At 63.5% G+C, this 11,614-nt stretch overlaps 2 protein-coding genes across 2 annotated transcripts; one reads left to right on the forward strand and one right to left on the reverse strand.

The window, feature by feature from the left end:
* Nucleotides 1-49: 49 nt before the first annotated feature.
* EIF3G (eukaryotic translation initiation factor 3 subunit G) lies at nucleotides 50-3,742 on the forward strand. Its single transcript, XM_072848481.1, has 11 exons — nucleotides 50-154; nucleotides 557-606; nucleotides 1,061-1,153; nucleotides 1,237-1,325; nucleotides 2,114-2,173; nucleotides 2,427-2,531; nucleotides 2,640-2,829; nucleotides 2,930-3,037; nucleotides 3,189-3,325; nucleotides 3,414-3,520; nucleotides 3,648-3,742. The coding sequence occupies exons 1-11, from the start codon at nucleotides 75-77 to the stop codon at nucleotides 3,661-3,663; spliced, it is 1,035 nt and encodes a 344-aa protein (XP_072704582.1). The 5' UTR covers nucleotides 50-74; the 3' UTR covers nucleotides 3,664-3,742.
* A 273-nt stretch (nucleotides 3,743-4,015) lies between these two features.
* P2RY11 (purinergic receptor P2Y11) lies at nucleotides 4,016-11,612 on the reverse strand. The gene is made up of 13 exons (XM_072848323.1): nucleotides 11,517-11,612; nucleotides 10,551-10,721; nucleotides 10,314-10,415; nucleotides 9,961-10,011; nucleotides 9,692-9,862; nucleotides 7,471-7,547; nucleotides 7,282-7,389; nucleotides 7,075-7,198; nucleotides 6,904-6,982; nucleotides 6,685-6,814; nucleotides 6,455-6,612; nucleotides 5,896-6,244; nucleotides 4,016-5,494 (listed from the first exon to the last, which is right to left on the reverse strand). The coding sequence occupies exons 1-13, from the start codon at nucleotides 11,532-11,534 to the stop codon at nucleotides 4,135-4,137; spliced, it is 2,898 nt and encodes a 965-aa protein (XP_072704424.1). The 5' UTR covers nucleotides 11,535-11,612; the 3' UTR covers nucleotides 4,016-4,134.
* Between the last annotated feature and the right edge of the window lie 2 nt (nucleotides 11,613-11,614).

Genomic DNA, 11,614 nt, shown 5'->3' on the forward strand with positions numbered 1-11,614 from the left:
GTGTTGCTTAGCAACCGCCTCCCGGCATGCAGTGCGGCCCGCCCCTTCCGCCTCTCCTACGCCGGAAGTGGCGCATGACGCCGGAAGTGTGGCGCCTCCTTCCGGTCGCTGTGCGTGAGGACGGTGGGAGCGCGATGCCGACGGGCGACTACGAGTGAGGGGACGGGAACGGGCCCGGGGGGGGGTCCCGGGGACCGAGCGTCGGGCCTGGGGTTGGCCCAGGGAGTGGGGCCTCAGGGGAGGAAGGCCTCGGGGGGAGCGGAGCTGGGGCCTGGCGGCAGCCGGCGGAACCCGGGTGTGGGGCCTGTCGGGCCCTGGGGGGCTTCGGGCGGGGCTGGGGCTGTGATGGGTGAGGGGAAGGGGGTGGTGGCGGTGCCGGGGCCTGAGTGCGACGGGAGCGGTGAGGGGGGACGTCGGGGGTGGCTGGGGCCCGGGGTGAGGGGGACAGCGGCCTGGCCGGAGCCCGGAGCTGAGGGGACAGCGGGGTTCCCGAGCGAAGGGACAGGGGGCCCGGCGGGGGGGGGGAAGCGGGTTTAAGGCTCTGCTTTCTCCACAGCTCAAAGCCCAGCTGGGCCGACCAGGTGGAAGAGGAGGGTGGAGAGGACGGTGAGTGACTCCTGCCTCATCTGCGGCAGGCCGGTTCCCTCCCCCTTTTTCTCCTGTTGCTCCTCCTGTTGGTAACCGGAGAATTTTTCCAGAGAAAAAGAGCAGCTGCTGTTCCTAAAACAGCCCAGAGATGTGCCTGCTCTTTGTCCAGGACTCCAAACAGGCTCCCAAGCTTTTCTCCAAGGCCTGTCCTTGCGAGCAGAGCATGCCTGACCTGGAACAGGGAGCAGGACCCCTCTCACCATCCTTATTCCACCCATTTCAGGGGCTGAGGGAGCCCAGGGGGTTGGAACAGCTAAGATTTCTTGGCTCCTTGGCCTTTTCCCATGCTCGGGGGAGAGAACAGGGCAGCTCCTCCCTGCGAGGAGAGGCTGTGCCAGGGCGCAGGGCTCCTTTCCCCTCTGCCAGGCTCGCCCCAAGCGAGGGGGTGACTGTCCCCCTTCTCTTCCCGCAGACAAATGCATCACCAGCGAGCTGCTGAAGGACATCCCCCTGCCCGGGGTGCTGGGGGGCAGCCTGAGCGCCGAGGCCGAGCTGCTGAAGGGAGGTGAGAGCTGGGTGAGAGGCCGGGGGGGCTCTTTTCTTGCCACCTCCCCCACATCACTGTCCCACTGCCTCTCCTCCCCGCAGGCCCGCTCCCCTCCCCAAAAGAACTCATCAACGGGAACATCAAAACCATCACGGAGTATCGTGAGGAGGAGGATGGGCGCAAGGTGAAGGTGAGCAACGCGTCCCCGGCTGCCGTTTTGGTTTTGTCCCGCTGCCGAGCTCCCCTTCTCCCTTCCCAGAGCCCTCGGCTCTGCCCCCGGCGCAGGGGCTGATCCCTGCCTGCGCGGTCGGGCAGCACCGGGCAGCCGTACGTCAGCAGGGACGTCCCGTTGGAGCCCTGTTTCGACTCTGCTGCTTCAGGCAGCCCCAAACTTGGCACTTGCGGGGCGGAGGCACGTCTGTCGTCCCTCCTCTTGCGTCGATCAGTTCTTTTGTACCTTTACTGTGTTCAGTTTTGGGCCCCTCACTACAAGAGAGACATTGAGGGGCTGGAGCGTGTCCAGAGAAGGGCAACGGAGCTGGGGAAGGGTCTGGAGCACAAGGCTGATGGGGAGCGGCTGAGGGACCTGGGGGTGTTCAGCCTGGAGAAAAGGAGGCTGAGGGGAGACCTCATCGCTCTCAACGACAACCTCAAAGGAGGGTGTAGAGAGGTGGGGTCGGTCTCTTCTCCCAAGTGACAAGCGATAGGACGAGAGGAAATGGCCTCAAGTTGCGCCAGGGGAGGTTTAGACTGGATATTAGGAAATTTTACTTCACTGAAAGGGTTGTCCAGCATTGGACCAGGCTGCCCAGGGCAGTGGTGGAGTCGCCATCCCTGGAAGTATTTAAAAGCCGTTTGGATGAGGTGCTTAGGGACATGGCGCAGTGGTGGGCTTGGCAGTGTTAGGTTTACCATTGGACTCGATGATCTTAAAGGTCTTTTCCAACCGATACGATTCTGTGATTCTGTGACTTACAGATTATCCGCACCTTCCGCATCGAAACCAGGAAGGCCTCCAAGGCGGTGGCCCGTCGGAAGGTGAGCATCTCCTGCGGGAAGGGCGAAGGAGGGGACAGCGTTCTTTCTGCTGGGAGGGAAAGCTGCGCTCCAGCGGAACCGCTTCATTTCCCAGCCCTCCGCTTCTGTCCCTTCCTTCTCAACCTCCCAACGACCCCTTGGTGGGGAGCGTTTCCCTTCCCGCTGGCTGCTCCCGCTCCGTGTTCAGCGATTGCTCGGGGATGTGCTGTGCGAGCGAGCCCTCCTTTCCCCCCCCACCTCGTTTTCTTCCCAGAACTGGAAGAAATTTGGCAACTCGGAATTTGACGCCCCCGGACCGAACGTGGCCACCACCACCGTGAGCGATGATGTCTTTATGACCTTCATCACCAGCAAGGAGGTGGGTTGGGCACGGTGGGAGCTCGTGGGCCGGTGGGGAGCGCCTGGTGAGGCCGTGCCCGGGTGCGTGGTGGGTCCTGTGGGATTCAGGAGTCTCCCTGTCCCCCAGGACCTGAACTGCCAAGAGGAGGAGGATCCCATGAACAAGCTGAAGGGGCAGAAGATCGTCTCATGCCGTATCTGCAAGGGTGACCACTGGACTACCCGCTGTCCCTACAAGGACACCTTGGGGCCGATGCAGAAGGAGTTGGCCGAGCAGCTGGGGCTGTCCACAGGCGAGAAGGAGAAGCTGCCTGGAGGTACGGCACCCCTTTATCTTGGGATGGGGGGGCAAGGGGGGAGGTTGCTCTCTGCCTGCGGGCAGCCTCGCCTCCTCTCTGTTGTCTTTCTTGCCCTCAGAACCGGAGCCGGTGCAGGCTCAGCAGAGCAAGACGGGCAAGTACGTCCCCCCCAGCCTGAGAGACGGAGCCAGCCGCCGCGGGGAGTCCATGCAGCCCAACCGCAGGGGTAAGTCAGGCCTGTCCTCGGGGTAGGGGCAACCTCCCTGCTCCCCACCCACGCCGGGCCTTAGCGGCGCGTGAAGCCGGGCCTCCGCGGTGCCGCGTGCCGGCTCTGGCCGCGGTCCCGCCTTGACGTTCCTCGTCTTTCCCCCTACCAGCCGACGACAACGCCACCATCCGTGTCACCAACCTGTCCGAGGACACGCGTGAGACTGATCTCCAGGAGCTGTTCCGGCCCTTCGGCTCCATCTCTAGGATCTATTTAGCCAAGGACAAGACCACCGGGCAGTCCAAGGTGGACACGGAGGGATTCTCCCCTTTAGGGGGGCTGAGGAGGAGACCCCCCCGCTTCCTCTCACCCTCTCGCTTTCCTCCCACCCTAGGGTTTTGCTTTCATCAGCTTCCACCGCCGGGAGGATGCAGCCCGGGCTATCGCTGGGGTCTCCGGATTTGGCTACGACCACCTGATCCTCAACGTGGAATGGGCCAAGTAAGTGCTGGGGGGTGGTTTGGAGGATTGGGGGTGGCTGCCCGGTCTTGGGGGGTCCCGCATGTGGCCGCCCCTCTCCTTACCGTGGTCTCCCCTTTCCTTACTGCGTTCTCTTCCTCCTCCGCAGACCCTCTACCAACTGAACCCGCTGCGCCGGTGCCGCGCCTGCTCTCGGCAAGAGCAATCGGCGCTTCTAAATAAAGACGCACGGTCTGGTATGCACCAAGGTCTCGATCTGAGCTGGGGCGGGGGTTCACCGCGCAGGGAGCAGCCCCGTCCCTGTCACCGCACCGTCCCGTGGCAGAGCCGGGGCCGTCCCTGACTCACCCCCACCCCAGGCACACGGTGGGGATGGCAGTGCCCGAGCCAGCGATGCGGGGAAGGGCACGGCACCGATGTTCCTTGTTTTTTAGGCTCGTCCTCAGCTTTTCTGCTAGGAAAAAGGGGGATATCTGCCCAAAAAAAGTGCGATATGAGGCCGTGCTTGTAGTTTCGGCTTTAATCCCCCTTCTCCCATTGTTACTGCTGCCCTTTCTGGTAGGGAAACACGTGCCCAAGGGCCCCACCAAGCCCTATAGGGTGCACCGGCCGCCTTGGGCCACCCCAGGGGGCTCCTAGGCCACCGGTCGCAGCTCCACGTGCTCAGCCCGCTCCCCGTTGGCGGTACCGGTGCCGCAGGCGGCCCTGCAGCAGCTCTGCATGTTGTCGGCCAGGGCGGTGTAGAGCAGCGGCTGCAGGCAGATGTTGAGGTTAATGAGGATCTTGCAGACCTGAGCGGTGGAGTGGATGGCTCTGGAGACGGCGCAGTTCTCCGTGCCCGGTCGCAGCAGGCGACGCCACAAGTTGAGGTTACGGAAAATGTGGTAGGGTAGGTAGGAAAAGGCGTAAAGAGCCACTCCCGCCCCTACCAGTATTCCCACCTTCCGCTTTTCCAGCCGGCTGAGGTGAGGATTACGGAAAACAGTGCGGATAATGGCGGCGTAGCAGAAGGCGGTGAGCAGGAAGGGCAGCCCGCAGCCCAGCCCAGCCAGCAGCAGGCTGTAGGGATAAAACTCTCGCAGCCGCTGCGGGGCCGTGCTCCCCAAACACTCGATCGCTCCCTCCGCTTCTTGCAGCTCCGAAAAAAAAAAGGTGGGTGCCGAGAGCGCCCCGGCCAACACCCAAACGACCGCGCTCAGCGCCTTGGCGTGGCCCGGCTGCAGCCGCCCGTGGACCCACAGCGGGTAAACGATGCCGAGGTAGCGGTTGAGGCTGATGCAGGTGACGAAGAAGATGCCGCCGTAGAGGTTACAGTTGAAAAGGAAACGTTCTAGCTTGCACAGCACCGGTCCGTAGCGCCAGTTCTTGGGTGGGTAGTAATACGCCGCCAGAAATGGCAGCGAGAGGGAGTAGAGCATCCCGCTGACGGCCAGGTGGAAGGAGTAGATGATGCCGCTGTGCCAGGAGCGTTCGTGGACGGCAAAATAATAGATGGCCATGCCGTTACCCACCAGCGCCGGTGGGAACTGCGCTGCCAGCACCAGCCACAGCGACTCCTGGAAGCTGCTGAAGTTACCGCAGTGACCGAGATGGGTGGCCATCTCGGGGGGGGTTCCTCCCGGTGTCGTGTGTGTGTCCCCCCCCGCCTCTTTTTGGTGGCCGCAAGCAGGGGTGTAGTTTACGTTGCAGGCAGGGAAGAGGAAGCAGAATGCGGCCACGAGGTGTGGCTGCTGGCAAATGGCCGCGCAGGGAAGTGGTGAGGGTTGGTGAGCCCCGGCTGCCTTGTGCCGGGACCGAGGTCTTGCGGTCCCAGGGTGGGGACAAAACACATCCCCCTGTCTGTCTTCCCCCCTCGCCCAGCTCCCGGGGTGCAGGCAGGACTCCCGGGGTGCAGGCAGGGGTCCACGCTTCTGCCTGCAGCCCCACCGCTCGCCCCACTCACCCTGTCCTCCTCGGGGGTCTGTGCTTGCCTCCCTCCTCTCCCGTCCCTCCCTTCTCGGTGGCAGTCACGGGGCCTGCCCCGTTTTGGGGACACTGGGGGGCAAGAGGCTGGCGGGGGGGCGGCTGCAGGCAGGGAAGGACACTTCCTCTTCCGAAGGGCAGCACCCAGACAGAGCCTGGCAGCTGCCTTCTACCCTGGCCGCAAAGGGGGAAGGAGCTACGTGTGCTTCTCCTTCCTGCCAGGGCACCAGGGTGGCACAGAAAGGGCCACCCTAGGTGGGGAGGACACTGTTACAGGTCAGGGGACCCCCCTTTTCCCGCCCCCAAACCCAGCACAGCCACAGAGGCTCGTTCCAAGCAGTGTATTGCACAAGAGCAGGAACAAGGAGGGGGGGGCCCGTTTCCTCTTCCCCCCCACAGTCTCGGTGCGTGGCCGGCGGCTGGTGCCTCAGCGCTTCCCCTTCTTGGCACGTCCAGGCCGCCTGAAAATCGTCTTCCCCTTTGGCAGCAGCTTCCTTTGCCCTTTCGACCTCGAGGCGGCACGGCCGGAGCCGGAACTGGCCCCCTCCTGGGGTGGGCGCTTGCTTCCTCGACGCAGCTTTTGGCCGGCCACCCCCTGCCTGGCCCTGCCACGGTGCCGTGAGTCCCTCGGCACCGGGTCTCCCTTCTGCCGCTTCCCCGGTGCCGTGGGGCGAGGGCCGGGGACGGTGACGGGATGCTCCGGTTGGCTTCGCCGTCGTCGCTTCCGTAGCGGGGCAGTGCCTAAGGAGCTTCGCTTCCTCTTGGTGCGGTCGGGGAACAGATCTTGTTGGGGGGAGGATAGATGAAAAAAAAAAGGGGGGGGGAGGGGGGGGTTCAGTGAAAAAGGGGTGACAGGGGCGCAGCGTTGGGGCTGAGGGACGTGTCAGTGCGTTTACTTTGAACCGAGATCACAGAGAGCTCACGGTTTTCGCATCATCAGCCACTGTCAGCGGGAGGAGGGGACAGGGTGGGCTCGGTCCCCTCCAGACTCACCTTTGTCTGGCTCCTCGCCCACCTCCTGCCGGTAATATTCCGCATCGCTCTCCTCCGACTGCTCGGCCGTATCCTGCTGCTCCGGCGCTCCGGGATCCTCGGCGTCGCTGTCACTGTCTTGCTGTCGTTTCCTCCGGGTCCCTGCCAGGCTGTTCTCCCTGCGGTGCCACCGAGGCGGTCAGCCTCTGCCAGGCCGCTGCCGGACCCTGCCGCTGCCACGCCGCCCTCACCTGTGAGCCTTGCGCTGCTGCCGTTTGCGCTCCACGTCCGCCTCCTGCTTCTGCCGCCGCTCTGCCTTCAGCTGCAGCTTCGCCTCCTTCCGGGCCAGGATCTCCTTCACCTCCGCCTCCATCTTGTGGACTTAAACACACAGGGAAAGGGGGGTGAGACGCCCCGGTCTGAGCCCCCGTGCCGGCGGGTTGCTGGAGACGGTGTTTTGCGGCACTTACTGAAGCTGTGGTAGAGCACGTTGCCCTGCGCCAGGCCCTCCTCCACCTTGATGAGCTGCAGGGTCATGCGGGGTCCGATCTGTGGGAACGGGGGGATGCGGGAGAGCTCCGGTCAGGCTCGATCGTATCCCCCGGGGTGATGGCAGCCGCGGTGTCGCCGCCATCACGGACCTCGGTGAGGCGCACGGCGCTCTGCTGTGCCTTCATGTTGCCTCGGCCGGCGTACGCCTGCGGCAGCTCCAGGACGTTGTGGGTCCCGTCCTGCTCGGCCTCGCTCTCCGACAGGTTTATGTCTCTGCCGGGGGAGAGGAAGGCGTTTGGGGACGGGCCAGAAGGCGCCTCTGGGACCCTTGTCCCCCTCCGTGCCCCCCCACGCACTTCACCAGCAGCTCGCTGATGTCTTCCAGGCGGCTCATGTTGGGGAACTTCTCCTGCAGCAGCTTCTTCAGGCCTTTGCTCACGCCCACGGGCACGACCTTCACGCTGCTGTGAGGAGGAGGAAGAGGTCAGCGCTGAGACACGGGGCGCAGGCAGGTTGTCCCCCAAAATCAGGGGCGCGACACTCACTAATGCCTGAAATCGAGGAGCTGCGTCTCCGCGTTGTAGCTGACAAGTAAACACCTCTTGATGCTGTTGAGGTTGACCTGTGGAAGGAGGAGGAAGAGAAGAGAGAGGAGAGAAGGGAGAGGAGAGGAGAGAAGGGAGAGGAGAGGAGAGAGAAGATTTCAGTGTGAAGGGACCTACAACGATCTAGTCCCACTGCCTGACCACTTCAGGACTGGCCAAAACTTAAAGCACGTTACAGGCCTTGTTCAAATGCCTCTTAAACACTGACAGGCTTGGGCCATCGACCACCTCTCCAGGAAGCCTCTTCCAGCGTTTGACCACCCTCTCGGTAAAGAAATGCTTCCTCGTGTCCAGTCTAAACCTTCCCTGACACAGCTTTAAGCCGTTCCCACATGTCTTATCACCGGATCCCAGGGAGAAGAGCTCGGCGCCTCCCTCTCCACGTCCCCTCCTCGGGAAGCTGCAGAGAGCAACGCGGTCACCCCTCAGCCTCCTTTTCTTCGAACGAGACGAACCCAGAGTCCTCAGAGGACGTCTTCCAGCCCTGTCACCAGCTTGGTTGCTCTCCTCTGGGCCCTCTTTCACGTCCTTCTCAAATGGTCGAGCCCGGAACTGCGTGCGGTACTCGAGATGAATACAGCGGGATAATCCCTCTCGTGGTTGTGCCACGTTTGATGCTCCCCAGGACGCGGTTTGCCATCTCCCTGCCAGGGCGCACTGAGATCCCTCCCTGCAGGGCTGCTCTCCAGCCCCTCCTCTCCCAATTTATACTTGTGCCTGGCGTTACTCCATTCCAGGTGCAGAATCCGGCATTTAGACTTATTAAATTTCATCCCGTTAATCCTTGCCCAATGCTCCAATCTATCTAGATCCCTTTGCAAAACCTCTTGTCCCTCGAGAGAATCAACAGCACCTCCCAGTTTGGTATTCAACTCCTGCCTCCAGCTTGTTGATAAATATATGGAAGAGAACTGGCCCTAGAATCGAAGCCTGAAGAACACAGGAGGAGGTAAAGCCTAGACCTCAGTAAAGCCTTTGACACGGTTTCCCACAGCATTCTCCTGGAGAAACTGGCTGCTCAGGGCTTGGACGGGTGTCCTCTTCGCTGGGTAAAGAACTGGCTGGATGGCCGGGCCCAAAGAGCGGTGGGGAATGGAGTTCACTCCAGTTGGCGGCCGGTCACAAGCGGTGTCCCCAGGGCTCTGTGCTGGGGCCACTCCTGTTTAATGTCTTTATCAATGATCTGGGTGAAGGGATCGAGTGCACCCTCAGTCAGTTTGCAGATGACACCAAGTTGGGCGGGAGTGTTGATCTGCTGGAGGGGAGGAAGGCTCTGCAGAGGGACCTGGACAGGCTGGGTCGATGGGCTGGGGCCGTTTGTATGGGGTTCAACAAGGCTCAGTGCTGGGTCCTGCACTTGGGTCACAGCAATCCCATGCAACGCTACAGGCTTGGGGAAGAGCGGCTGAAAGCTGCCCGGCGGAAAAGGACCTGGGCGTGTTGGTCGACAGCCGGCTGAATATGAGCCTGCAGTGTGCCCAGGTGGCCAAGAAGGCCAATGGCATCCTGGCTTGTATCAAAAATAGTGTGGCCAGCAGGAGTAGGGCAGTGACCGTGCCCCTGTACTGGGCACTGGTGAGGCCGCACCTCGAATGCTGTGTTCGGTGTTGGGCCCCTCGCTCCAAGAGAGACATTGAGGGGCTGGAGCGTGTCCAGAGAAGGGCAATGGAGCTGGGGAAGGGTCTGGAGCACAAGGCTGATGGGGAGCGGCTGAGGGACCTGGGGTTGTTCAGCCTGGAGAAAAGGAGGCTGAGGGGAGACCTCATCGCTCTCAACGACGACCTCAAAGGAGGGTGTAGAGAGGTGGGGTCGGTCTCTTCTCCCAAGTGACAAGCGATAGGACGAGAGGAAATGGCCTCAAGTTGCACCAGGGGAGGTTTAGACTGGATATTAGGAAATTTTACTTCACTGAAAGGGTTGTCCAGCATTGGAACAGGCTGCCCAGGGCAGTGGTGGAGTCGCCATCCCTGGAAGTATTTAAAAGCCGTTTGGATGAGGTGCTTAGGGACATGGTGCAGTGGTGGGCTTGGCAGCATTAGGTTTACGGTTGGACTCGATGATCTTAAAGGTCTTTTCCAACCGATACGATTCTGTGATTCTGTGGTGGGATGGGCGCCGAGCCCCCCCAGTGGTGTGGGGACAGCCCCCCCACCTCGCTTACCCTGTGGACGTTGATGGAGGGAAACATGTTCTGGAACATGCTGGCCATCAGCTTGACCTGGATCTGCTGGAGACCGAAATTGCTGAGGACCAGCAGCGGGTGGTGGGTGAACTGCTGCTCGTGCATGCGGTGCCGCTTGAGAGACGAGACCACGTCCTTGATCAGCGAGTACTGGAGCGGGGGGACACAGACACACGAGGATGAGGAGGGGGCGAGACGCTGCCCCTCACGCCGGAAGGAAAGGGGGGGGGGATTCCGCGAACACCCACCTGCATCACCTTGAACGTCAGCGTTGGGCCGCCGGGCAGCCGGAAAAGCTTCTGCGGGGAGGAGAGGAGCGGCGTTCAGCGCCGGGGGAAGCCGCCGGCAGTGCCGCCGCCGGGACCGACACCCCCTCCGGCGCAGACGCATCAGTGCGTTTACTTTGTATAAAATCACGGTATGAACTCAACGGGATTTTGTCATCATCTGCATCTGCGAGGGGGGCGGAAACCTCCCCAAAAGGTGCCGGCACCCGGTGTGAGGCGGTGAAAGGGAGCACAGCCGCTGCGGAGGGGCCTCCCCGAATCCCAGGAGCCTGGCGGGGAGCAGACCCCAAGTCACGGGGGATCGCGCTACTCACAAAATTAATGCTGGAGGACGATTTACTGAAGACCAAGAAATGCGTCACCCCCAGGGGCCCGGCCACGGCCACGAAATCCTTCAGGGAGTTGTTCTTCCGCACCTGCGGCACAGAGCGGCCGAGCCCTTGGGATCCCCCCGCGCCGAACGGCCTCCTGGCTGCGAGGGCTCCGCTTTAGCCTGGGGAGGGGCAGGATCTGGCCCTCCCCAGGCGGAGGAGGATCGTCCCCGAGCTCACCTTGAGGGCCCTGGCGGTGTAGGGTTCCATCACCTTCCTCATGTCGGCGATGAGCTGCCGCACGTTCTTGCCGATGCGGCCGCGGTGGAAGACGAAGGAGTGAGGGACGGTGCCGAATTCCTGCTGGGCGTGTTGCAGAGCCGCCGCCCGCTCCTTCTTCTGGTTCTTGCTCTGTGGGGGGTGGTCAGGGCTGGGGGCTGCGGGGATGGGCAGACCTCGGCGGGGAGAGGGGGAGCATCCCCCCCGGGCCAGCCCGGCCCCTCTTTTCCCCCCTGGGAAGGCCTGAGTCCCCCCATTCCCTTCTGCCCCTCGCAGAGGGCCCGATTCCCGGGACAGCCAGCTCCCTCATCCCCTCCTTCCCCCCCGGGAAGGCCCGAGCCCCCGATCCCCGGTACAGCCGGGTCCACCATCCCCTCCTGTCTCTCAGGAGGACCCGATCCCCGGACAGCCGGGCCCCCCGTCCCCTCCTTCCCCCCCGGGAAGGCCCGAGCCCCCGATCCCCGGTACAGCCGGGTCCCCCATCCCCTTCTGCCCCTCCGGGAGGGCCTGAGCCCCCGCTCCCCGGTAAAGCCGGGCCCCCAGCCCCTCCTGTCCCTCAGGAGGACCCGATCCCCGGACAGCCGGGCCCCTCGTCCCCTCTTTCGCCCCGGGAAGGCCCAAGCCCCCGATCCCAGGTACAGCCGGGTCCACCGTCCCCTCCTTTCCCGCCCGGAAAGGCCCGATCCCCGGTAAAGCCGGGCCCCTCGTCCCCTCCTTTCCTCCTCGGGAGAGCCCGATCCCGCTGCCGCGCTCCAGGGCCGCCCCGACTCCCGCTCCCCCCGGCCGAGGCCCGGCTCCCGCTCCCCGTGTCCCCGCTTCCCCCGGCCGAGGCCCGGCTCCCGCTCCCCGTGTCCCCGCTGCCCCCGGCCGAGGCCCGGCTCCCGCTCCCCGTGTCCCCGCTGCCCCCAGCCGAGGCCCGGCCCGTACTCTGCTCGGCCGCCCCATCTCGCCGCCGCCGCCACCACCACCATGCGGCCACGGGCACTTCCGGCGCGCACCCTCCCGCGCGTTCCGGCTACTTCCGT

The sequence above is a fragment of the Ciconia boyciana genome, chromosome 31, assembly GCF_034638445.1.
Source record: "Ciconia boyciana chromosome 31, ASM3463844v1, whole genome shotgun sequence".
Lineage (NCBI taxonomy): Eukaryota > Metazoa > Chordata > Aves > Ciconiiformes > Ciconiidae > Ciconia > Ciconia boyciana.